The sequence below is a fragment of the Hippoglossus stenolepis genome, chromosome 15 (genome assembly GCF_022539355.2).
Source record: "Hippoglossus stenolepis isolate QCI-W04-F060 chromosome 15, HSTE1.2, whole genome shotgun sequence".
Lineage (NCBI taxonomy): Eukaryota > Metazoa > Chordata > Actinopteri > Pleuronectiformes > Pleuronectidae > Hippoglossus > Hippoglossus stenolepis.
Window position 1 is genome coordinate 434,407 of NC_061497.1, and position 26,700 is coordinate 461,106.

Sequence of the window (26,700 nt, forward strand, 5' to 3'; positions counted from 1 at the left end):
TTTATAAGAACTTACTGTACATACAGAGTATTTAGGCTAATGTTCATAAAGAACATATTGTAGGTGTGCCATGAGTGTGAATATTACATGCAGATGTTCTATAAATACATACTGTACATGCTGTGGACGTTCTATAACTATATAATGTGCATACGGAACATACATCTATTTGTATATATGTACATACTGTACATACTCCACTAATCTTTGGCAAATGATTCATACTTGAAATGATGGTAAATTCGACCAGATGTGAACAATAAACAGTAACAACTCCAATATCCGATACAATTGAAGTAAATGGCGACCACTTCTTCAAACGTAAAAAACCACAGAAAAACAACATAACATGCCTCCAAACTGCTCCTGTGGTGTCATCCAATCGTCCGTAAGCCCCAACATTCAAAATCGACTCAAAACTGCATCATTTACATCTAGTTTCTATATGTAAAGAAGAAAAAATATGAATTTAATTCTGAATAACTATTACAATACTTAATAGTTATGATCTCCATAACAAATGAATGGAAAGATTAATGGTTTGTATTTGTATAGTGCATTTCTTGTCTTGATGTCTACTCAAAGCACTGTACAGTTTTCTGGGGTTCACCCATTCATACAGTGCATCAATGCCTCAGGACACTTTGGCAAGACAGCCATTTAGGGATTTAACATGAACAGCAAAGACAGCTTCTTAAGAAATACCAGATTAAAATAAACACACAAATCATATTCAAGTGAAAACACCACATCACAGAATGTAGACAGTAGATATAACAAATGAACTTATATTGTAATAGCTCTATTTTCTGTTGTCAAACCGAGTCATAGAGGAGGTGGTCATTGTCAGAGAGAAGGGTAAAACACAACAACAATGGACTGAATCAATAAAATAAACAAACGACACATACTTGCCACAGGGTGCCAGCATTACCTTACAGAAAAACTCCAGCATTTGTGATCTCCTATCATGGATCTGCTATATTCTGATCAAACAAAGCCAATATATCATGTAAAACGTACAAAATGTTATTATCTGTTGATTTAAATGTTATAATTGCATTAACAGAGGCACCTACAATTACAGCAGCGTCCACATGAATAGTTCCTGAGTTCTATATGGACATTTGAACAGAGAAATTATTCAGTTCTGCCTTTGTCATCTAAATTTGAACATTGATAAATAGGTTTGTAACCACAAGTTTAATTTGCCTTCTCACAGTCTGTATATACTGAATTAATTCAGAACTATCTGAGCAGTCATCATAGTCACATTGTTTGTAAATCACTGAAACTTTGTTCCTTCCGTTATTATTTTTATCTGTGTTATACATAGACAGATATCGGGAGCTCACTGAACGGCTGAACCTGTCATGACTTGCATGCCTCCTCTCTGGTTAATTTTAATACAAACATCATTCCCTCATTGTTAGAGATGATAAATTGTCCCCCTTTTTTGTTGTGGTGGACAAAGTACCCAGATCCTTAACATCAACAATGTGAGAATACCCATTATACAAAAAACCTTAAGTCCTGTATGACAAATCCCACTTCAGTATAAGAACATTCACTTTAGCTGAAAATTTCAGTATGGTGTAAAGCAAAAGTACTGGTAATAATAATGGTATTAAATATGACATTATTAGATAATTAATACTGCAGTAATATATGACAAATATTTTATTGTTGTTTGAACTATATAGTTTTAAAGACAGAGACACCAGACAAATCTGAGGGATCATCAGATTATTAATTGGAGAGAAAATAGGAAAAAAACAAGTTGTTTCACAGATATGCTTTCAGTTCTTTTTCTCTCTTCCTGCAGTAGAATATAATTGTTACATGGATTGTTTTTGCATTCATCACCAAAGCAATACAAATAAACAGAAATGAAAATATTAGGAACCGATGAAACTCCTGTACACTGTACCCTAACTGGAGACTAATAATGTGCAAGGTCATCTGTTTGGGTTAATATCTGCCAGTTACCTCGAATTCTCTGAGAAGAATCAGACATTTTAATAATTTCTCACTCAGTTATTTATTACTCGGTGCACGACTCAACATTGGTAAATTGTTACTGGTCTCAATAATCAGTCAAAGGGCTTTACATTACAGCAATGGTAAAAGGACTGTATTTATGGAACCTTTTCTAGTCTTGATGACCACTCAAAGTGCTGAAACCCAAGACAAGCTTCACCTTATGTAGCTGGTAGGACATATGTAGTGCCAAAGCCTCTACATACATACTCATACAGTGCTTCTATATGCGACTCTTTTCTACGACACATTTCATTCTCACTAGGTTGAGGCAATTTAGCCTTCAGTGTCTTGTCGAAGGACTCATGAGCATTGGAGGAGCCACGGATCAAACCACCACGAGCCACAGCCGCCTACAATTTGTGCAGAAAATTGAAGAATTCCTGAAATTTGTATTTTTTATTTATTAGATTACCTAACACAACGTTATATGGAATATTTTTGAAACAGAATGAACAGATGATACGTGGACCAGGCAGTTGTAATGGTGAGATGCAGTAATGTATTTATTATTTCATTGTTGGCTGCAAAACAGCATACATGCAAGTTGTGATTAGGGAATGCCATTTCAGTTTGATGTGAGCAGACTTTGGGAGGGAACGGAGGAACTGGAGGAAACTATAGGATGTGAAACATAACTAAGTAACATGGTTGCAGATGAAAAAAAATAAACAAGTGAGATTCTAATTTTAAGTGTCATTCTGCAGTTACTACCTGAATGTTGCTTATTTGTTAACCCAGCTAAAAAAAAAAACAGGGTTCTCGAGATTCTACCTCTGACATACAATCATATGTGGACAATGACTGTGGACTATAGTGGCATCCGATCTTGATGGTGGATCATGATCGTGGTGGCTGCTGACCATGGACTATGATTGCAGCAGGACTGCTTAATATATAGTATTTCTCCTCAGATACTCGACCATTACTGACAATAATCCATCAATATATTGGCCTTCAGTTATGCTTCAAAATGTTTATTCTTATCAATGCTGCTAATACCCTTATCTTGATGTTCTCCTTTACACTTGACATCTATTGCACTTCTGTCCGTCCTGGGAGAGGGATCCCTCACATGTGGCTCTCTCTGAGGTTTCTACGTTCTTTTTACCCTGTTAAAAGGGTTTTTAGTAGTTTGTCCTTACTCTTGTTGAGGGTTAAGGGCAGAGGATGTCACACCCTGTTAAAGCCCTATGAGACAAATTGTGATTTGTGAATATGGACTATACAAATAAAATTTGATTGATTGATTGATTGATTATACTGGGCCTTGTCTAGACACACTGAAAGGTAAACAACAGATGTATTAATTAGAACATAATCTCTTACCATATCTTAACTTATGGCTTGAATGGTCATATTCCTTATTTTTGTAAAAAAAGATCAGTTAAGAATTCAGGAAACAGTAAGAGCAGGACATGTAACAAGTACAATGGTAGTGTATGGAAAGAGAGCAACAGTCTAGTCTAAGGCTAATATCAGTATTGTTTGTAGCAATAACAAGTAGCCTGTGACATAAGTAAATAAATATGCTGACAAGAAATTGTTGTAATAATGTGGAAAATTTTATTAGAAGTACGGTTTGCTTTAACACATAAATGATTTAACATATAAATAATTCCACCAGAACATTGTAAAGAATTCATTACTTTAAAAGAAGAGCAAGAAAAACAAAGCAGCAACAACAACGAATAAAATGTTACTTGACAGAGGCAGTTCTCAAGCATTTAAAATGATTATTCTTAGTATTGTTACATCTAATACATTATACTTCAAAGTATAATGTATAAAAAACTACTTATTCTGCTATGTAAGAAAAACATACAAAGAAATATGGTGCAACAGCCATAAAATATTTCACTGAAGCTAATATGAATTTGGAAACCAAACATAATTCATTTTCAGTTTTCAGGTATCTACACTGTCACATCCGAACCCTTGCCTTTGATTCAGGCCCGACGAGCTAAAACACAAGCTGTTTCAAAATGTCCAGATGTTATCTTTGTATTCCAAGTGCAAAACGTGTTGAAAAGTACTTTAGATTCCTGCCAGACCATTAAAACATTCAAATTCACAACTGCAGAGACATGGACGTGTCTCTCATCTCTCCTATGTGCTCCCTTGTGTACAGCAGGCACAACAGGGGCAGCAGCAACGACAGCAGTAATGCCGGAGCTGACTGAGGAGTCCACTGGATGTTTCTGAAGCGGCTTCTGTTTGCACCATTTGCTCTTGATGTTTTTTGGTTGAAGCTTCATTTCCCATGGTTATATCCACCTGTAATGTTTGATTAGCTTTGTCACAAGTCTTCTGTGTCCTATACTCTGTTTCTGTGACGTGGAGTTTCTCAATTTCGCTCAGCATCCGAACCTTAAGTTGTTTGAGCTCTGCATATTTTTCATCAAGTATTTTGCTGTCTCTCTCCCCGTCCCTTTCAGATGTTGTGTTCTTACTTAGTCTTTGTCCCAGTTTTGTCTTCTCCTGTAGCTCCCTGTCTTTTTGTAAACACGTTCTTTTAACAAACTGATTGATCACCTTTAGTCTTTTCTCTAGATTATTTCTTATTTCATGACCCCTGGACTTCATATTATCAATCTCCTTACGTTGTATTTTAGTGCTCTTCCAAATCTTTTGCAAACAATCTCGTTTTGACATTTTGTCAGCTGTAAAATCATTTTGCTGTGCTGCCAACTCGGACAATGTTGCAAGCTGTTTTTGTTCATTTTCCATTTCTTCTGTTACCATTAGCAGACATTTCCTCTTGGTTGCCAAGTGTGTACTTTGTCGTTCAAGATCATCCTGCAGTGATTCTTTTGTTATAGCCTCAGTTTGTACCGCCTTGTCAAAGTTTACTGTCACCACATGTTTTATCTCTCTTTGTATTAAATCATGAAAACCAGATGTTATATTTTTATGTTTATCGACTTCAGATCTCATCAGATTCAAGACCAGTTTTTCTTGGTCCATCTTCTCAGACATCCTTTCCAGATCTTCTCTCTTTTGATCCAGTTCTGCTTTTAGTTTCAAGAGATCTTTCTTTTCCGACAAAGTCTCTGGCTTCAGTTGATTTTCCATGTCTTGTCTCTGGATGACACTTGACATCAGACTTCTTCAATCTCGTTTCTCTCCCGAGCATCTCAGTGCAACTCTTCATATTGATTTTATGTACATTCAGAGCCTCGTGCTTTTCCTCTAGAATACTGACCAGTTTCAGGACGTCTTCCTTGTTTTGTTCCAATCTGATGATTTTGTGGTTCATGTCTTGACTCATCCTGTCATCAAGCTCTGAAGTCTTACTCTCAGAGATTGAATGGATTTCATTTTATCCATGTGTTTGTTTTCTGTCTTTTTCAACTGTACCATTGTCCTTCCATTAATTCCTTTTCAATCAAAAGCAGTTCTCTCTTTCACTTCAGCCTTCATCTGAATAAAGTCTCTTTCTTTGACTGATGGTGTCTATGGCAGCTTCAACCTCACGATTCTTATTGTTGAGATCCATCCTCAAAACATCCAGTTCTTCTCTTTCCAAGCAACACACTGTCTTCTGGGTTGTAGTTCTGAATTTGTCTCCTGATGTCACTATCCTTTACTTTGCTCTCTTTGCTTCAAGGCAATCATGTTCATCACATTCTGAAGTTTGTTTCTCTGTGTGTGAACCTGAAGAGTCAGATCTTTAATGTTGCTTTTCTCTCTGTTTATGTCATCAAACAGGTTGTCTGCATGTTTTATCTTCTTTTGTAACTCGGTTTTTGTCATTTCCAAGTTCTGCCTTTCATCTTTCAAATAATGTTTATTCTGTTGTAATAGGTCAGTTTGTTTCTGGATGTCAGATCTCATCAGCTCCAAGTCCACTTTATAATTGTTCATCGTCTCATTCACTTTTTCCAGATCTTCTCTCTCCTCCTTCATCTCTGTCTTCAGTTTGTCAAGATGTAGTTGTTCGGCCCTAAACTTTTGTTTCCATAGATTTTCAAAGTCCTCTTTCTGGATGACAATGTCTGACAGTATTTGTATCAGACCTTCCTTGTCTCTGCCCAACAGCTCAGTGTAACAAGCCATGTTTTGTTTCAGTCCTTCAAGTTCAGTGAACCTTTCTTCCAGTGCAGTGTACAGTATTAGTACATCTTCATTGTTTTGTTGTAAACTTTGCATCTTCCCTTTGATTTCACTAATCTCAATATTTAGCTGTTGAAGTTTTACTTTCACTGTTTCTACGACTTTCATTTTATTGATGACTTCATGTTCTCTTATTTTCAGCTCAGACCTTTCTCTTTCCAGTTTGTCCTTTTCATTCAAAAACATTTCTCTCTCTCTGATGATGTCAGTCTTTATCTGACTGAGGCGTTCTCTCTCTCCACTGATGTTGTTCATAGTAGCTTCAACTTCTTCTTTGGTCTTGTTGATATTTTTCCTCCCAACTTCCAGTTCTTGTCTTTCTGTTAGTACACTGTTCTCTCTGTTTTCCAGTTCTAGTTTCAGTCTTCTGATGGTGTCATCGTGGAGCTCTTGTTCTTTTTCTTTTAACGTGACCTTGTCAATGACATTTCCAAGTGTGTTTCTTTGTGTCTGAAGCTGAAGGGTCAGATCTTTAATGTTGCTTTTCTCTCTGTTTATGTCATCCAACAGACTGTCGACATGTTCCTTCTTCTGTTGTAGTTCAGTCTTTGTGAGTTTCAATTTGTCTTTTTCCTCTTTTATATCTTGTTCATCTTGTTGTAATAGGTCACATTGTTTCTGGTTTTCAGATCTCATCAGATTCAAGACCAGTTTTTCTTGGTCCATCTTCTCAGACATCCTTTCCAGATCTTCTCTCTTTTGATCCAGTTCTGCTTTTAGTTTCAAGAGATCTTTCTTTTCCGACAAAGTCTCTGGCTTCAGTTGATTTTCCATGTCTTGTCTCTGGATGACAATTTCTGACATCAGACTCTTCAATCCTTCCTTTCGCCTCTCCCCGAGTACCTCAGTGCAAACTCATATTGATTTTATGCACATTCAGAGCCTCTTGCCTCTCTAGAATACTGACCAGTTTCTGCATGTTCTTGTTTTGTCTCCAATCTGATGATTTTGTGGTTCATGTCTTGACTCATCCTGTCATCAAGCTCCTGAAGTCTTACTCAGAGATTCAATGGATTTCTATTTTATCCATGTGTTTGAGCTTTCTGTCTTTCAAGTCAGACCATTGTCCTTCCATTACTTTCAATCAAAACATTTCTCTTTTTTCTTCTTCAGCCTTCATCTGAATAAAGTCTTCTTTCTCTTGGACTGATGAATGTATGGCAGCTTCAACCTCATCGACTTATTGTTGAGATCCATCCTCAAACATCCAGTTCTTCTTCTTCTACAACACACTGTTCTTCTGGGTTTGTAGTTCTTGAATTTGTCTCCTGATGTCACTATCCTTTACTTCTTGCTCTCTTTGCTTCAAGGCAATCATGTTCATCACATTCTGAAGTTTGTTTCTCTGTGTGTGAACCTGAAGAGTCAGATCTTTAATGTTGCTTTTCTCTCTGTTTATGTCATCAAACAGGTTGTCTGCATGTTTTATCTTCTTTTGTAACTGCTTTTAATAGTTTGGAGTTCTGCTTTCATCTTTCAAATAATGTTTATTCTGTTGTAATAGGTCAGTTTGTTTCTGGATGTCAGATCTCATCAGCTCCAAGTCCACTTTATAATTGTTCATCGTCTCATTCACTTTTTCCAGATCTTCTCTCTCCTCCTTCATCTCTGTCTTCAGTTTGTCAAGATGTAGTTGTTCGGCCCTAAACTTTTGTTTCCATAGATTTTCAAAGTCCTCTTTCTGGATGACAATGTCTGACAGTATTTGTATCAGACCTTCCTTGTCTCTGCCCAACAGCTCAGTGTAACAAGCCATGTTTTGTTTCAGTCCTTCAAGTTCAGTGAACCTTTCTTCCAGTGCAGTGTACAGTATTAGTACATCTTCATTGTTTTGTTGTAAACTTTGCATCTTCCCTTTGATTTCATCACTAATTCTGTCATTTAGCTGTTGAAGTTTTACTTTCACTGTTTCTGCACGACTTTCATTTTGATGATGACTTCATGTTCTCTTATTTTCAGCTCAGACCTTTCTCTTTCCAGTTTGTCCTTTTCATTCAAAACATTTCTCTCTGATGATGTCAGTCTTTATCTGACTGAGGCGTTCTCTCTCTCCACTGATGTTGTTCATAGTAGCTTAACTTCTTCTTTGGTCTTGTTGATATTTTTCCTCCCAACTTCCAGTTCTTGTCTTTCTGTTAGTACACTGTTCTCTCTGTTTTCCAGTTCTAGTTTCAGTCTTCTGATGGTGTCATCGTGGAGCTCTTGTTCTTTTTCTTTTAACGTGACCTTGTCAATGACATTTCCAAGTGTGTTTCTTTGTGTCTGAAGCTGAAGGGTCAGATCTTTAATGTTGCTTTTCTCTCTGTTTATGTCATCCAACAGACTGTCGACATGTTCCTTCTTCTGTTGTAGTTCAGTCTTTGTGAGTTTCAATTTGTCTTTTTCCTCTTTTATATCTTGTTCATCTTGTTGTAATAGGTCACATTGTTTCTGGTTTTCAGATCTCATCAGATTCAAGACCAGTTTTTCTTGGTCCATCTTCTCAGACATCCTTTCCAGATCTTCTCTCTTTTGATCCAGTTCTGCTTTTAGTTTCAAGAGATCTTTCTTTTCCGACAAAGTCTCTGGCTTCAGTTGATTTTCCATGTCTTGTCTCTGGATGACAATTTCTGACATCAGACTCTTCAATCCTTCTCGTTCTCTCCCGAGCATCTCAGTGCAACTCTTCATATTGATTTTATGTACATTCAGAGCCTCGTGCTTTTCCTCTAGAATACTGACCAGTTTCAGGATGTCTTCCTTGTTTTGTTCCAATCTGATGATTTTGTGGTTCATGTCTTGACTCATCCTGTCATCAAGCTCTTGAAGTCTTACTCTCAGAGATTGAATGGATTTCATTTTATCCATGTGTTTGTTTTCTGTCTTTTTCAAGTCGTGACCATTGTCCTCTCCATTATTTTTCAATCAAAAGTAGTTCTTTCTCTTTTTTCTTCTTCAGCCTTCATCTGAATAAAGTCTTCTTTCTCTTGACTGATGGTGTTCATGGCAGCTTCAACCTCACGATTCTTATTGTTGAGATCCATCCTCAAAACATCCAGTTCTTCTCTTTCTGCCAACACACTGTTCTTCTGGGTTTGTAGTTCTTGAATTTGTCTCCTGATGTCACTATCCTTTACTTCTTGCTCTCTTTGCTTCAAGGCAATCATGTTCATCACATTCTGAAGTTTGTTTCTCTGTGTGTGAACCTGAAGAGTCAGATCTTTAATGTTGCTTTTCTCTCTGTTTATGTCATCAAACAGGTTGTCTGCATGTTTTATCTTCTTTTGTAACTCGGTTTTTGTCATTTCCAAGTTCTGCCTTTCATCTTTCAAATAATGTTTATTCTGTTGTAATAGGTCAGTTTGTTTCTGGATGTCAGATCTCATCAGCTCCAAGTCCACTTTATAATTGTTCATCGTCTCATTCACTTTTTCCAGATCTTCTCTCTCCTCCTTCATCTCTGTCTTCAGTTTGTCAAGATGTAGTTGTTCGGCCCTAAACTTTTGTTTCCATAGATTTTCAAAGTCCTCTTTCTGGATGACAATGTCTGACAGTATTTGTATCAGACCTTCCTTGTCTCTGCCCAACAGCTCAGTGTAACAAGCCATGTTTTGTTTCAGTCCTTCAAGTTCAGTGAACCTTTCTTTTCCAGTGTAGTGTAAGGTATTAGTACATCTTCATTGTTTTGTTGTAAACTTTATCTTCCTCTTTGATTTCATCACTAATTCTGTCATTTAGCTGTTGAAGTTTTTTTACTTTTCACTGTTTCTAATGACTTTCATTTTATTGATGACTGGCGTTCTCTTATTTTCAGCTCAGACCTTTCTCTTCCAGTTGTCTTTCATTCAAAAAACATTTCTCTCTCTCTCTGATGATGTCAGTCTTTATCTGACTGAGGTTTCTCTCCACTGATGTTGTTCATAGTAGCTTCCAACTTCTTCTTTGGTCTTGTTGATATTTTTCCTCCCAACTTCCAGTTCTGTCTTTCTGTTAGTACACTGTTCTCTCTGTTTTCCGCAGTCTTAGTTTAGCTCCCTTGATGGTGTCATCGTGGAGTTTTTGTTCTTTTCTTAACGTGACCTTTGTTACCAATGATATTTGGGTGTGCTTTTGTGTTCGTGCTGAAGGGCTGACTTTAATGTTGCTTTTCTCTACAGGTTATCCAACAGACTGTCGATATGTTCTTTCTTCAGTAGTTCAGTTTTGTGAGTTTCAATTTGTCTTTTTCCCTCTTTATACTTTGTTCATCTTGTTGTAATAGTCACATTGTTTCTGGTTTTCAGATCTCATCAGATTCAAGACTGCTTTTTTGGTCCATCTTCTCAGACATCCTTTCCAGATCTTTCCTTTGATCCAGTTCTGCTTTTAGTTTCAAGAGATCTTTCTTTTCCTCACAAAGTCTCTGGCTTCAGTTGATTTTCCATGTCTTGTCTCTGGATGACAATCCCACATCAGACTCTTCAATCCTTCTGCTCCTACATCTCAGTGCAACTCTTCATATTGGATTTTATGTACATTCAGAGCCTCATGCTTTTCCTCTAGAATACTGACCAGTTTCAGGACGTCTTCCTTTGTTTTGTTCCAATCTGATTATTTTGTGGTTCATGTCTTGACTCATCCTGCTTTTCATCAAGCTCCTGAAGTCTTACTTCAGAGATTCAATGGATTTCATTTTATCCATGTGTTTGTTTTCTGTCTTTTCAAGTCAGACCATTGTCCTTCCATTATTTCCTTTTCAATCAAAAGCAGTTCTCTTTTCTACTTCAGCCTTCATCTGAATAAAGTCTTTTCTTGACTGATGGTGTCATGGTAGCCTAACTCACGATTCTTATTGTTGAGATCCATCCTAAACATCCAGTTCTTCTCTTTCTGCCAAATACACTGTTCTTCTGGGTTTGTAGTTCTTGAATTTGTCTCCTGATGCTTACCATCTCCACTTCTTGCTCTCTTTGCTTCAAGGCAATCATGTTCATCACATTCTGAAGTTTGTTTCTCTGTGTGTGAACTCAGTTGAGTCAGATCTTTGACTGCTTTTCTTCTGTTTATGTCATCAAACAGGCTGTCTGTAGCTGAAACACTTCTTTGTAACTCGGTTTTTGTCATTTCCAAGTTCTCCCTTTCATCTTTCAAATAATAAGTTTATTCTGTTGTACAGGTCAGCTTGTTTCTGGACGCTGATCTCATCAGTCTAGTCCACTCTTTATAATTGTTCATCGTCTCATTCACTTTTTCCAGATCTTCTCTCTCCTCCTTCATCTCTGTCTTCAGTTTGTCAAGATGTAGTTGTTCGGCCCTAAACTTTTGTTTCCATAGATTTTCAAAGTCCTCTTTCTGGATGACAATGTCTGACAGTATTTGTATCAGACCTTCCTTGTCTCTGCCCAACAGCTCAGTGTGTCAGCTTTTTCGCGTTTTTGCTCTTAGCCCTTCAAGTCTGTGAACCTTTCTTCCAGAGCAGTGTACAGTATTAGTACATCTTCATTGTTTTGTTGTAAACTTTGCATCTTCCCTTTGATTTCATCACTAATTCTGTCATTTAGCTGTTGAAGTTTTACTTTCACTGTTTCTACGACTTTCATTTTATTGATGACTTCATGTTCTCTTATTTTCAGCTCAGACCTTTCTCTTTCCAGTTTGTCCTTTTCATTCAAAAACATTTCTCTCTCTCTGATGATGTCAGTCTTTATCTGACTGAGGCGTTCTCTCTCTCCACTGATGTTGTTCATAGTAGCTTCAACTTCTTCTTTGGTCTTGTTGATATTTTTCTCCCAACTTCCAGTCTTTGCCTTCTGTTAGTACACTGTTCTCTCTGTTTTCCAGTTCTAGTTTCAGTCTTCGATGGTGTCATCGTGGAGCTTTGTTCTTTTTCTTTAATCGTGACCTGTCAATGATATTTCCATGTTTCTTTTTGTGTCTGAAGCGAAGGGTCAGATCTTTGCATTGCTGCTTTTTTCTCTGTTTATGTCATCCAACAGACTGTCACATGTTCCTCTTCTGTTGTAGTTCAGTCTTTGTGAGTTTCAATTTGTCTTTTTCCTCTTTTATATCTTGTCTATCTTGTTGCAGGGTCACATTGTTTGGTTTGTGATTCATCAGATTCAAGACCAGTTTTTCTTGGTCCATCTTCTCAGACATCTCCCTTTCCAGATCTTCTTTGATCCAGTCTTGTTTTAGTTTCAAGAGATCTTTCTTTTCCGACAAAGTCTCTGGCTTCAGTTGATTTTTCTATGTCTTGTTCTGATGACAATTTACATCAGACTTCTTCTGTCCTTTCTGCTCCCGAGCATCTCAGTGCAACTCTTCATATTGATTTTATGTACATTCAGAGCCTCGTGCTTTTCCTCTAGAATACTGACCAGTTTCAGGATGTCTTCCTTGTTTTGTTCCAATCTGATGATTTTGTGGTTCATGTCTTGACTCATCCTGTCATCAAGCTCTTGAAGTCTTACTCTCAGAGATTCAATGGATTTCATTTTATCCATGTGTTTGTTTTCTGTCTTTTTCAAATCAGACCATTGTCCTTCCATTATTTCCTTTTCAATCAAAAGCAGTTCTCTCTCTTTTTCTACTTCAGCCTTCATCTGAATAAAGTCTTCTTTCTCTTGACTGATGGTGTTCATGGCAGCTTCAACCTCACGATTCTTATTGTTGAGATCCATCCTCAAAACATCCAGTTCTTCTCTTTCTGCCAACACACTGTTCTTCTGGGTTTGTAGTTCTTGAATTTGTCTCCTGATGTCACTATCCTTTACTTCTTGCTCTCTTTGCTTCAAGGCAATCATGTTCATCACATTCTGAAGTTTGTTTCTCTGTGTGTGAACCTGAAGAGTCAGATCTTTAATGTTGCTTTTCTCTCTGTTTATGTCATCAAACAGGTTGTCTGCATGTTTTATCTTCTTTTGTAACTCGGTTTTTGTCATTTCCAAGTTCTGCCTTTCATCTTTCAAATAATGTTTATTCTGTTGTAATAGGTCAGTTTGTTTCTGGATGTCAGATCTCATCAGCTCCAAGTCCACTTTATAATTGTTCATCGTCTCATTCACTTTTTCCAGATCTTCTCTCTCCTCCTTCATCTCTGTCTTCAGTTTGTCAAGATGTAGTTGAAAATTGGGGCCCTAAACTTTTTGTTTCCATAGATTTTCAAAGTCCTCTTCTGGATGACAATGTCTGACAGTATTTGTATCAGACCTTCCTTGTCTCTGCTCCAACAGCTCAGTGTGTAATGTCATGTTTTTGTTTCTTAGTCCAACAGTGAACCTTTCTTCCAGTGCAGTGTACAGTATTAGTACATCTTCATTGTTTTGTTGTAAACTTTGCATCTTCCCTTTGATTTCATCACTAATTCTGTCATTTAGCTGTTGAAGTTTTACTTTCACTGTTTCTACGACTTTCATTTTATTGATGACTTCATGTTCTCTTATTTTCAGCTCAGACCTTTCTCTTTCCAGTTTGTCCTTTTCATTCAAAAACATTTCTCTCTCTCTGATGATGTCAGTCTTTATCTGACTGAGGCGTTCTCTCTCTCCACTGATGTTGTTCATAGTAGCTTCAACTTCTTCTTTGGTCTTGTTGATATTTTTCCTCCCAACTTCCAGTTCTTGTCTTTCTGTTAGTACACTGTTCTCTCTGTTTTCCAGTTCTAGTTTCAGTCTTCTGATGGTGTCATCGCGGAGCTCTTGTTCTTTTTCTTTAACGGACCTTGTCAATGACATTTCCGCGTGTTTCTTTGTGTCTGAAGCTGAAGGGTCAGATCTTTAATACTGTTTTCTGTTTATATCATCCAACAGACTGTCGACATGTTCCTTCTTCTGTTGTAGTTCAGTCTTTGTGAGTTTCAATTTGTCTTTTTCCTCTTTTATATCTTGTTCATCTTGTTGTAATAGGTCACATTGTTTCTGGTTTTCAGATCTCATCAGATTCAAGACCAGTTTTTCTTGGTCCATCTTCTCAGACATCCTTTCCAGATCTTCTCTCTTTTGATCCAGTTCTGCTTTTAGTTTCAAGAGATCTTTCTTTTCCGACAAAGTCTCTGGCTTCAGTTGATTTTCCATGTCTTGTCTCTGGATGACAATTTCTGACATCAGACTCTTCAATCCTTCTCGTTCTCTCCCGAGCATCTCAGTGCAACTCTTCATATTGATTTTATGTACATTCAGAGCCTCGTGCTTTTCCTCTAGAATACTGACCAGTTTCAGGATGTCTTCCTTGTTTTGTTCCAATCTGATGATTTTGTGGTTCATGTCTTGACTCATCCTGTCATCAAGCTCTTGAAGTCTTACTCTCAGAGATTGAATGGATTTCATTTTATCCATGTGTTTGTTTTCTGTCTTTTTCAAGTCAGACCATTGTCCTTCCATTCCTTTCCTTTTTCAATCAAAAACATTTCTCTCTCTTTTTTCTACTTCAGCCTTCATCTGAATAAAGTCTTCTTTCTCTTGACTGATGGTGTTCATGGCAGCTTCAACCTCACGATTCTTATTGTTGAGATCCATCCTCAAAACATCCAGTTCTTCTCTTTCTGCCAACACACTGTTCTTCTGGGTTTGTAGTTCTTGAATTTGTCTCCTGATGTCACTATCCTTTACTTCTTGCTCTCTTTGCTTCAAGGCAATCATGTTCATCACATTCTGAAGTTTGTTTCTCTGTGTGTGAACCTGAAGAGTCAGATCTTTAATGTTGTTTTCTTTTCTCTGTTTATGTCATCAAACAGGCTGTCTGCATGTTTTAGTCTTCTTTGTAACTCGCTTTTGTCATTTCCAAGTTCTGCCTTTCATCTTTCAAATAATAAGCTATTCTTATTGTAATAGTCAAGAGCTTCTGATGTCATGGATCTCATCAGCTCCAAGTCCACTTTTTATAGTAATTGTTCATCGTCATTCACTTTTTCCAGATCTTCTCTCTCTCCTTCATCTCTGTCTTCAGGGTTTGTCAAGATGTAGTTGTTCGCCCTAAACTTTTGTTTCATAGATTTTCAAAGTCCTCTTTCTGATACAATGTCTGACAGTATTTGTATCAGACCTTCCTTGTCTCTGCCCAACAGCTCATGTAACAAGCCATGTTTTGTTTCAGTCCTTCAAGTTCAGTGAACCTTTCTTCCAGTGCAGTGTACAGTATTAGTACATCTTCATTGTTTTGTTGTAAACTTTGCATCTTCCCTTTGATTTCATCACTAATTCTGTCATTTAGCTGTTGAAGTTTTACTTTCACTGTTTCTACGACTTTCATTTTATTGATGACTTCATGTTCTCTTATTTTCAGCTCAGACCTTTCTCTTTCCAGTTTGTCCTTTTCATTCAAAACATTTCTTTCTGATGATGCTCATTCCTATCTGACTGAGGCTGCTTCTCTCTCCACTGATGTTGTTCAGTAGCTTCAACTTCTTTTTCTTTGGTCTGTTGATATTTTTTCCTCCTAACTTCAGTTCTTGTCTTTCTGTTAGTACACTGTTCTCTCTTGTTTTCCAGTTCTAGTTTCAGTCTTCTGATGGTGTCATCGTGAGCCTTGTTCTTTTTCTTTTTAACGTGACCTTGTCAACAGACATTTCCAAGTGTGTTTCTTGTGTCTGGCTGAAGGGTCAGATCTTTAATGTTGCTTTTCTCTCTGTTTATGTCATCCAACAGACTGTCCATGTCTTTCTTCTGTTGTAGTTCAGTCTTTGTGAGTTTCAATTTGTCTCTTTTCCCTCTTTATATCTTGTTCATCTTATAATAGGTCAGCATTGTTTCTGGTTTTCAGATCTCATCAGATTCAAGACCAGTTTTTCTTGGTCCATCTTCTCAGACATCCTTTCCAGATCTTCTCTCTTTTGATCCAGTTCTGCTTTTAGTTTCAAGAGATCTTTCTTTTCCGACAAAGTCTCTGGCTTCAGTTGATTTTCCATGTCTTGTCTCTGACACACTTCTGACATCAGACTCTTCAATCCTTTCTGTTCTCTTCCCCGACATCTCAGTGCAACTCTTCTAGCATTGATTATGGGTACATCAGAGCCTCTTGTGCTTTTCCTCTAGAATACTACTGTTTGTGGATGTCTTCTTGTTTTGTTCCACCTGATGATTTCTTCTGTGGTTCATGTCTTGACTCATCCTGTCATCATCAAGCTCTTGAAGTCTTTTACTCCTTGAGATTGAATGGATTTAATTTTTCCATGTGTTTGTTTTCTGTCTTTTTTTCAAATCAGACCATTGTCCTTCCATTCTTTCCTCTTTTCAATCAAAGCAGTTCTTCTTTTCTACTTCAGCCTTCATCTGAATAAAGTCTTCTCTTGGACTGATGGTGTTCCAGGTAGCTTCCAACTCACTGCATTCTTATTGTTGAGATCCATCCTCAAAGATCCAGTTCTTCTTCTGCCAACACACTGTTCTTTCAGTTTGTAGTTCTGAATTTGTCTCCCTGATGTCACTATCCTTTACTTCTTGCCTCTTTGCTTCAAGGCACCTGCTGGTCACTCATTCTCTGAAGTTTGTTTCTCTGTGTGTGAACCTGAAGAGTCAGATCTTTAATGTTGCTTTTCTCTCTGTTTATGTCATCAAACAGGTTGTCTGCATGTTTTATCTTCTTTTGTAACTCGGTTTTTGTCATTTCCAAGTTCTGCCTTTCATCTTTCAAATAATGTTTATTCTGTTGTAATAGGTCAGTTTGTTTCTGGATGTCAGATCTCATCAGCTCCAAGTCCACTTTATAATTGTTCATCGTCTCATTCACTTTTTCCAGATCTTCTCTCTCTCCTTCATCTCTGTTCTCTAGTTTGTCAAGATGTAGTTAGTGCCTGCCTTAAACTTTTTTGTTTCCATAGATTTTCAAAGTCCTCTTTCTGGATGACAATGTCTGACAGTATTTGTATCAGACCTTCCTTGTCTCTGCCCAACAGCTCAGTGTAACAAGCCATGTTTTGTTTCAGTCCTTCAAGTTCAGTGAACCTTTCTTCCAGTGCAGTGTACAGTATTAGTACATCTTCATTGTTTTGTTGTAAACTTTGCATCTTCCCTTGATTTCACTTTCACTACCCTGCTGCCTGGGCCGTTGAAGTTTTACTTTCACTGTTTCTACGACTTTCATTTTATTGATGACTTCATGTTCTCTTATTTTCAGCTCAGACCTTTCTTTCCAGTTTGTCCTTTTCATTCCAAAAACATTTCTTTCTTCTGATGATGTCAGCCTTATCTGACTGGATATGCTTCCACTGATAGTTGTTCCATGTAGCCTAACTTCTTTCTTTGGTCTTGTTGATATTTTTCCTCCCAACTTCCAGTTCTTGTCTTTCTGTTAGTACACTGTTCTTCTGTTTTCCAGTTCTAGTTTCAGTCTTGATGGTGTCATCGTGGAGCTCTTTGTCTTTCTTCTTTAATCGACCTTGTCACTACTTCAAGTGTGTTTCTTTGTGTCCAGTTGAAGGGCTGGGGATCTTTAATGTTGCTTTTCTCTCTGTTTATGTCATCCAACAGACTGTCGACATGTTCCTTCTTCTGTTGTAGTTCAGTCTTTGTGAGTTTCAATTTGTCTTTTTCCTCTTTTATATCTTGTTCATCTTGTTGTAATAGGTCACATTGTTTCTGGTTTTCAGATCTCATCAGATTCAAGACCAGTTTTTCTTGGTCCATCTTCTCAGACATCCTTTCCAGATCTTCTCTCTTTTGATCCAGTTCTGCTTTTAGTTTCAAGAGATCTTTCTTTTCCGACAAAGTCTCTGGCTTCAGTTGATTTTCCATGTCTTGTCTCTGGATGACAATTTCTGACATCAGACTCTTCAATCCTTCTCGTTCTCTCCCGAGCATCTCAGTGCAACTCTTCATATTGATTTTATGTACATTCAGAGCCTCGTGCTTTTCCTCTAGAATACTGACCAGTTTCAGGATGTCTTCCTTGTTTTGTTCCAATCTGATGATTTTGTGGTTCATGTCTTGACTCATCCTGTCATCAAGCTCTTGAAGTCTTACTCTCAGAGATTGAATGGATTTCATTTTATCCATGTGTTTGTTTTTTGTCTTTTCAAGTCAGACCATTGTCCTTCCATTATTTCCTTTCAATCAAAAAAAATATTTCTCTCTTTTCTTTCTTCAGCCTTCATCTGAATAAGTCTTTCTTGACTGATGGTGTTCATGGCAGCTTCAACGCCACGATTCTTATTGTTGAGATCCATCCTCAAAACATTCAGTTCTTCTTCTGCCAACACACTGTTCTTCTCTGGGTTTGTAGTTCTTGAATTGTTCTGATGTCACTATCCTTTACTTCTTTGCTCTCTTTTGTTTTCAAGGCAACTGTATGTTCATCACATTCTGAAGTTTGTTTCTCTGTGTGTGAACCTGAAGAGTCAGATCTTTAATGTTGCTTTTCTCTCTGTTTATGTCATCAAACAGGTTGTCTGGGTATGTTTATTCTCTTTGTAACTCTCAAGTTTGCCGTCAAAGTTCTGCCTTTTCATCTTTTCAAATAATGTTTATTCTGTTGTAATAGGTCAGTTTGTTTCTGGATGTCAGATCTCATCAGCGCCCAAGTCCACTTTATAATTCATATATTCATCGTCTCTATCTATATACTTTTTCCAGGATCTTCTCTCCTCCTTCATTTGTCTTCAGTTTGTTTCAAGATGTAGTTGTTCGCCCCCAAACTTTGTTTCCATAGACTTTTCAAAGTCCTCTTTCTGGATGACAATGTTCCACAGTATTTGTATCAGACCTTCCTTGTCTCTGCCTCCAACAGCTCAGTGTAACAAGCCATGTTTTGTTTCAGTCCTTCAAGTCTATGAACCTTTCTTCCAGTGCAAAGAAAATAGTACATCTTCATTGTTTTGTTGTAAACTTTGCATCTTCCTTTGATTTCACTACTAATTCTGTCATTTAGCTGTTGAAGTTTTACTTTCACTGTTTCTACGACTTTCATTTTATTGATGACTTCATGTTCTCTTATTTTCAGCTCAGACCTTTCTCTTTCCAGTTTGTCCTTTTCATTCAAAAACATTTCTCTCTCTCTGATGATGTCAGTCTTTATCTGACTGAGGCGTTCTCTCTCTCCACTGATGTTGTTCATAGTAGCTTCAACTTCTTCTTTGGTCTTGTTGATATTTTTCCTCCCAACTTCCATTTCTTGTCTTTCTGTTAGTACACTGTTCTCTCTGTTTTCCAGTTCTAGTTTCAGTCTTCTGATGGTGTCATCGTGGAGCTCTTGTTCTTTTTCTTTTAACGTGACCTTGTCAATGACATTTTCAAGTGTGTTTCTTTGTGTCTGAAGCTGAAGGGTCAGATCTTTAATGTTGCTTTTCTCTCTGTTTATGTCATCCAACAGACTGTCGACATGTTCCTTCTTCTGTTGTAGTTCAGTCTTTGTGAGTTTCAATTTGTCTTTTTCCTCTTTTATATCTTGTTCATCTTGTTGTAATAGGTCACATTGTTTCTGGTTTTCAGATCTCATCAGATTCAAGACCAGTTTTTCTTGGTCCATCTTCTCAGACATCCTTTCCAGATCTTCTCTCTTTTGATCCAGTTCTGCTTTTAGTTTCAAGAGATCTTTTTTTCCGGTTAAAGTCTCTGGGTTTCTAGCGATTTCATGTCTTTATCTCTGGATGATACTTACATCAGACTTTCAATCCTTCTCGTTTCTCTCTCCCGGAAAGCATCTCAGTGCAACTCTTCATATTGATTTTATGCATATCGAGAGCCTCGTGGCTTGTGAATACTGACCAGTTTCAGGATGTCTTCCTTGTTTTGTTCCAATCTGATGATTTTCTGGTTCATGTCTTGACTCATCCTGTCATCAAGCTCTTAAAGTCTTACTTCAGAGATTGAATTTGATTTCGACTTTCTCCATGTGTTTGTTTTCTGTCTTTTTCAAATCAGACCATTGTCCTTCCATTCTTTCCTTTCAATCAAAAGCAGTTCTCTCTTTTTCTACTTCAGCCTTCATCTGAATAAAGTCTTCTTTCTTCTTCTTGACTGATGGTGTTCATGGCAGCTTCCAACTCAACACTATTGTTGAGATCCATCCTCAAAACATCCAGTTCTTTCTCTTCTGCCAACACACTGTTCTTCTCTCTGGGTTTGTAGTTCTGAATTTGTCTCCTGACGTCACTATCCTTTACTTTTGCTCTTTGTTTACAAGCAATCATGTTCATCATCTCTGTTTGTTTTCTCTGTGTGTGAACCTGAAGAGTCAGATCTTTAATGTTGCTTTTCTTCTGTTTATGTCATCAAACAGGTTGTCTGCATAAGCGATTCCTCTTTTTTGTAACCCGGGTTTTTGTCATTTCCAAGTTCTGCCTTTTCAAATAATGTTTATTCTGTTGTAATAGGTCAGTTTGTTTCTGATGTCAGATCTCATCAGCTCCAAGTCCACTTTATAATTGTTCATCGTCTCATTCACTTTTTCCAGATCTTCTCTCTCCTCCTTCATCTCTGTCTTCAGTTTGTCAAGATGTAGTTGTTCGGCCCTAAACTTTTGTTTCCATAGATTTTCAAAGTCCTCTTTCTGGATGACAATGTCTGACAGTATTTGTATCAGACCTTCCTTGTCTCTGCCCAACAGCTCAGTGTAACAAGCCATGTTTTGTTTCAGTCCTTCAAGTTCAGTGAACCTTTCTTCCAGAGCAGTGTACAGTATTAGTACATCTTCATTGTTTTGTTGTAAACTTTGCATCTTCCCTTTGATTTCATCATCAATTTATTAGTCGTTGGTTTTACTTTCACTGTTTCTACGACTTTCATTTTATTGATGACTTCATGTTCTCTTTTTTATTTTCAGCTCAATCTTCTTCCAGTTTGTCCTTTCTATTCAAAAAAAACATTTCTCTCTCTCTGATGATGTCAGTCTTTATCTGACTGAGGCGTTTCTTCTCTCTCCACTGATGTTGTTCATAGTAGCTTCCAACTTTTCTTTGGTCTTGTTGATATTTTTCCTCCCCAACTTCAGTTCTTGTCTTTCTGTTAGTACACTGTTCTCTCTTGTTTTCCAGTTCTAGTTTGGGCCTTCTGATGGTGCCATCGGGAGCTCTTGTTCTTTTTCTTTAACGTGACCTTTGTCAATGACATTTCCAAGTGTGTTTCTTTGTGTCTAGTTGAAGGGGTCAGATCTAATGTTGCTTTTTCTCTGTTTATGTCATCCAACAGACTGTCTACATGTTCCTTCTTCTGTTGTAGTTCATTTTGTAGTTTCCAATTTGTTCTTTTCCTCTTTTTATATCTGTCTATCTTGTTGTAATAGGTCACATTGTTTGGTTTCAGATCCCCATCAGATTCAAGACCAGTTTTTCTTGTCCATCTTCTCAGACATCTTCCAGATCTTCTCTTTTTTGATCCAGTTCTGCTTTTAGTTTCAAGAGAGATCTTTCTTTCACAAAGTTCTGGCTTCAGTTGATTTCTGTCTTGTCTCTGATGACAATTTCTGACATCAGACTCTTCAATCCTCTCTGCTTTCCAGCATCTCAGTGCAACTCTTCATTGATTTTATGTACATTCAGGAGCCTCTGCATATGGCTTTTCCTCTAGAATACTGACCAGCTCAGGATGTCTTCCTTGTTTTGTTCCAATCTGATGATTTTGTATCTATGTCTTGACTCATCCTGTCAATAAGTTTCCTTTGAAGTCTTACTTCTCAGAGATTGATAATGGATTTAATTTTTATCCATGTGTTTGTTTTCTGTCTTTTTTCAAATCAGACCATTGTCCTCCATTCTTTCCTTTTCAATCAAAAGCAGTTCTCTCTTTTTTCTACTTCAGCCTTCATCTGAATAAAGTCTTCTTTCTCTTGACTGATGGTGTTCATGGCAGCTTCAACCTCACGATTCTTATTGTTGAGATCCATCCTCAAAACATCCAGTTCTTCTCTTTCTGCCAACACACTGTTCTTCTGGGTTTGTAGTTCTTGAATTTGTCTCCTGATGTCACTATCCTTTACTTCTTGCTCTCTTTGCTTCAAGGCAATCATGTTCATCACATTCTGAAGTTTGTTTCTCTGTGTGTGAACCTGAAGAGTCAGATCTTTAATGTTGCTTTTCTCTCTGTTTATGTCATCAAACAGGTTGTCTGCATGTTTTATCTTCTTTTGTAACTCGGTTTTTGTCATTTCCAAGTTCTGCCTTTCATCTTTCAAATAATGTTTATTCTGTTGTAATAGGTCAGTTTGTTTCTGGATGTCAGATCTCATCAGCTCCAAGTCCACTTTATAATTGTTCATCGTCTCATTCACTTTTTCCAGATCTTCTCTCTCCTCCTTCATCTCTGTCTTCAGTTTGTCAAGATGTAGTTGTTCGGCCCTAAACTTTTGTTTCCATAGATTTTCAAAGTCCTCTTTCTGGATGACAATGTCTGACAGTATTTGTATCAGACCTTTCCTTGTTCCCTGCCTCCAACAGCTCAGTGGTAACAAGCCGTTTTGTTCAGTCCTTCAAGTTCAGTGAACCTTTCTTCCAGTGCAGTGTACATACACATCTTCACATTATTTATGAACTTTGTGATCTTCCTTTTGATTTCATCACTAATTCTGTCATTTAGCTGAAGTTTACTTTCACTGTTTCTACGCATTTTCATTTCTTATTGATGACTTCATGTTCTCTTATTTTCAGCCTCAGACCTTTCTCTTCCAGTTTGTCCTTTTCATTCAAAACATTTCTCTCTTCTGATGATGTCAGTCTTATCTGACTGAGGCTGCTTCTTCTCTCTCCACTGATGTTGTTCATAGTAGCTTCAACTTCTTCTTTGGTCTTGTTGATATTTTTCCCAACTTCCGCTCACTTTTCTGTTAGTACACTGTTCTTTGTTTTCCAGTTCTAGTTTCCAGTCTTCTGATGGTGTCATCGCGGAGCCTTTGTTCTTTTCTTTAACGCACCTTGTCAATGACATTTGGCAGGTTTCTGTGTCTGAAGTTGAAGGGTCAGATCTTTTAATGTTGTTTTTTCTGTTACATTATCCAACAGACTGGTTTCCATATGTTCCTTCTTCTGTTGCTGTAGTTCAGTCTTTGTGAGTTTCAATTTATCTTTTTCCTCTTTTTATATCTTGTTCATCTTGTTGTAATAGGTCACATTATTTCTGCTTTGATCTCATCAGATTCAAGACCAGTTTTCTTGGTCCATCTTCAGACATCCTTTCCAGATCTTCTTTGATCCAAGTTCTGCTTTTAGTTTCAAGAGATCTTTCTTTTTCCGACAAAGTCTCTGGCTTCAGCTGATTTTCCATGTCTTGTCTCTGGACGACACTTCTGACATCAGACTTCCTTCAATCCTTCTCGCTCTCTCCCGAGCATCTCAGTGCAACTCTTCATATTGATTTTATACATTCAGAGCCTCGTGCTTTTCTCCTCTAGAACACCAGTTTCAGGATGTCTTCCTTGTTTTGTTCAATCTGATGATTTTGTGGTTCATGTTCACCATCCTGTCATCAAGCTCTTGAAGTCTTACTCTCAGAGATTGAATGGATTTAATTTCTTATCCATGTGTTGTTTTCACCTTTTTTCTAAATCAGACCATTGTCCTTCCATTCTTTCCTTTCAATCAAAAGCAGTTCTTCTTTTTTCTACTTCAGCCTTCATCTGAATAAAGTCTTTCTTTCTCTTGACTGATGGTGTTCATGGTGCAGCTTCAACCTCACGACTTATTGAGCAGATCCATCCTCAAAACATCCAGTTCTTTTTCTCTTCTTGCCAACACACTGTTCTTCTGGGTTTTGTAGTTCTTGAATTTGTCTCCTTGATAAATACTATCCTTTACTTGCCTTCTTTGCTTCAAGGCAATCATGTTCATCACATTCTGAAGTTTGTTTCTCTGTGTGTGAACCTGAAGAGTCAGATCTTTAATGTTGCTTTTCTCTCTGTTTATGTCATCAAACAGGTTGTCTGCATGTTTTATCTTCTTTTGTAACTCGGTTTTTGTCATTTCCAAGTTCTGCCTTTCATCTTTCAAATAATGTTTATTCTGTTGTAATAGGTCAGTTTGTTTCTGGATGTCAGATCTCATCAGCCTAAGTCCACTTTATAATTGTTCATCGCTCATTCATTTTTCTAGATCTTCTCTCTTCTCTCTATCTCTACTTTCAGTTTGTCACATGTATGTTCGGCCTCAAACTTGTTTCCATAGATTTTCAAAGTCCTCTTTCTGGATGACAATGTCTGACAGTATTTGTATCAGACCTTCCTTGTCTCTGCCCAACAGCTCAGTGTAACAAGCCATGTTTTGTTTCAGTCCTTCAAGTTCAGTGAACCTTTCTTCCAGAGCAGTGTACAGTATTAGTACATCTTCATTGTTTTGTTGTAAACTTTGCATCTTCCCTTTGATTTCATCACTAATTCTGTCATTTAGCTGTTGAAGTTTTACTTTCACTGTTTCTACGACTTTCATTTTATTGATGACTTCATGTTCTCTTATTTTCAGCTCAGACTTTCTCCAGTTTGTCCTTTTCATTCAAAAACATTTCTCTCTCTTCTGATGATGTCAGCTCCTATCTGACTGTTTTTTCTTCTCCACTGATGTTGTTCATAGTAGCTTCAACTTCTTCTTGGTCTTGTTGATATTTTTTCCTCCTAAATCCCAGTTCTTGTCTTTCTGTTAGTACACTGTTCTCTCTCTGTTTTCCAGTTCTAGTTTCAGTCTTCTGATGGTGTTGAATGCGGGAGCTCTGTTCTTTTCTTTAACTGGACCTTGTCAATGACATTTCCAAGTGTGTTTCTTTGTGTCTGGTTGAAGGGTCAGATCTTTAATGTTGTTTTTCTCTCTGTTGTCATCCAACAGACTGTCACATGTCTCTTTTCTTCTGTTGTAGTTCAAGTCTCTTTGTGAGTTTCAATTTGTCTTTTCCTTTTATATCTTAATTGATCTTATTGTAATAGGCTCATTGTTTCTTGTTTTCAGATTCATCAGATTCAAGACCAGTTTTTTCTTGGTCCATCTTCTCGCATCCTTTCCAGATCTTCTTTTGATCCAGTTCTGCTTTTAGTTTCAAGAGATCTTTCTTTTCATGTTCTGGCTTCAGTTGATTTTCATGTCTTGATCTCTATGACAATTTCTGACATCAGACTAATCCTTCTGCCTTCCTCCTTTGAAAGCATTCCCAGTGCAACTTCATATTGATTTTATGGTACATTCTAGAGCTCTGCGCTTTTCCTCTAGAATACTGACCAGTTTCAGGATGTCTTCCTTGTTTTGTTCCAATCTGATGATTTTCTGTTCATGTCTTGACTCATCCTGTCATCAAGTTTCTTAAAGTCTACTTCAGAGATTGAATGGATTTAATTTTATCCATGTGTTTGTTTTCTGTCTTTTTCAATCAGACCATTGTCCTTCTCCATTCTTTCCTTTTCAATCAAAAGCAGTTCTCTCTTCTCTTTTTCTACTTCCAGCCTTCATCTGAATAAAGTCTTTCTTGACTGATGGTGTCTATGGCAGCTTCAACCTCACGATTCTTATTGCTGAGATCCATCCTCAAACATCCATTTTTCTCTTTCTGCCAAATACACTGTTCTTCTGGGTTTGTAGTTCTTGGAATTTGTCTCCATGCCACCATCCTTTACTTTTGCTCTCTTTGTTTCATAAGCCAATCATGTTCATCACATTCCCAAAGTTTGTTTCTCTGTGTGTGAACCTGAAGAGTCGATCTTTAATGTTGCTTTTCTCTGTTTATACATCAAACAGAAGTTCATGTTTTATCTTCTTTTGTAACTCGCTTTGTCATTTCCAAGTTCTGCCTTTCATCTTTTCAGTAATGTTTATCTTGTTGTAATAGGTCAGTTTGTTTCTGGATGTCAGATCTTATCAGCTCCAAGTCCACTTTATAATTGTTCATCGTCTCTATTCACTTTTTCCAGATCTTCTTCTCCCTTCATCTCTGTCTTCAGTTTGTCAAGATGAAGTTGTTCCGGGCCCTAAACTTTGTTTCCATAGATTTTCAAAGTCCTCTTTCTGATGACAAATGTCTGACAGCATTTGTATCAGACCTCCTTGTCTCTGCCTAACAGCTCAGTGTAACAAGCCATGTTTTGTTTCAGTCCTTCAAGTTCTACAGTGAACCTTTCTTCCAGGTGCAGTGTACAGTAATAGTACATCTTCATTGTTTGTTAAACTTTGCATTCTTCCTTGATTTCATCACCTAATTTGTCATTTAGCTTTCTCGTTGAAGTTTTACTTTCACTGTTTCTACGACTTTCATTTTTATTGATGACTTCATGCCTCTTATTTTCTCAGCTCAGTCCTTTCTCTTTCCAGTTTGTCCTTTTCATTCAAAAACATTTCTCTCTGATGATGTCAGTTCTATCTGACTGAGGCGCTTCTCCACCATAAGAAATCATAGTAGTCAACTTCTTCTTTGGTCTGTCAGATATTTTTCCTCCCAACTTCCAGTTCTTGCCCCTTTTCTGTTAGTACACTGTTCTCTGTTTTCCAGTTCTAGTTTCAGTCTTCATGGTGTCATCGTGAGCTTCTTGTTCTTTTTTTCTTTAACGTGACCTTTGTCAACGACATTTCAAGTGTGTTTTTTTGTGTCTGAAGCTGAAGGGTCAGATCTTTAATAAGTTGCTTTTCTCTCTTGTTTAAGTGTCATCCAACAGGACTGTCTATGTTCCTTCTTCGCTTGTAGTTCAGTCTTTGTGAGT

General features: G+C 37.4%; 2 protein-coding genes across 2 annotated transcripts; both read right to left on the reverse strand.

Moving 5' to 3' along the window:
- Positions 1–5,619: 5,619 nt before the first annotated feature.
- On the reverse strand, positions 5,620–6,972 carry LOC124854886 (centriolin-like). The gene has a single exon (XM_047343567.1). The coding sequence runs from the start codon at positions 6,958–6,960 to the stop codon at positions 5,620–5,622; it is 1,341 nt and encodes a 446-aa protein (XP_047199523.1). The 5' UTR covers positions 6,961–6,972.
- Positions 6,973–12,383: 5,411 nt separating this feature from the next.
- On the reverse strand, positions 12,384–22,402 carry LOC124854887 (spindle pole body component 110-like). The gene is made up of 2 exons (XM_047343568.1): positions 22,362–22,402; positions 12,384–13,231 (listed from the first exon to the last, which is right to left on the reverse strand). The coding sequence occupies exon 2, from the start codon at positions 13,206–13,208 to the stop codon at positions 12,384–12,386; it is 825 nt and encodes a 274-aa protein (XP_047199524.1). The 5' UTR covers positions 13,209–13,231; positions 22,362–22,402.
- Between the last annotated feature and the right edge of the window lie 4,298 nt (positions 22,403–26,700).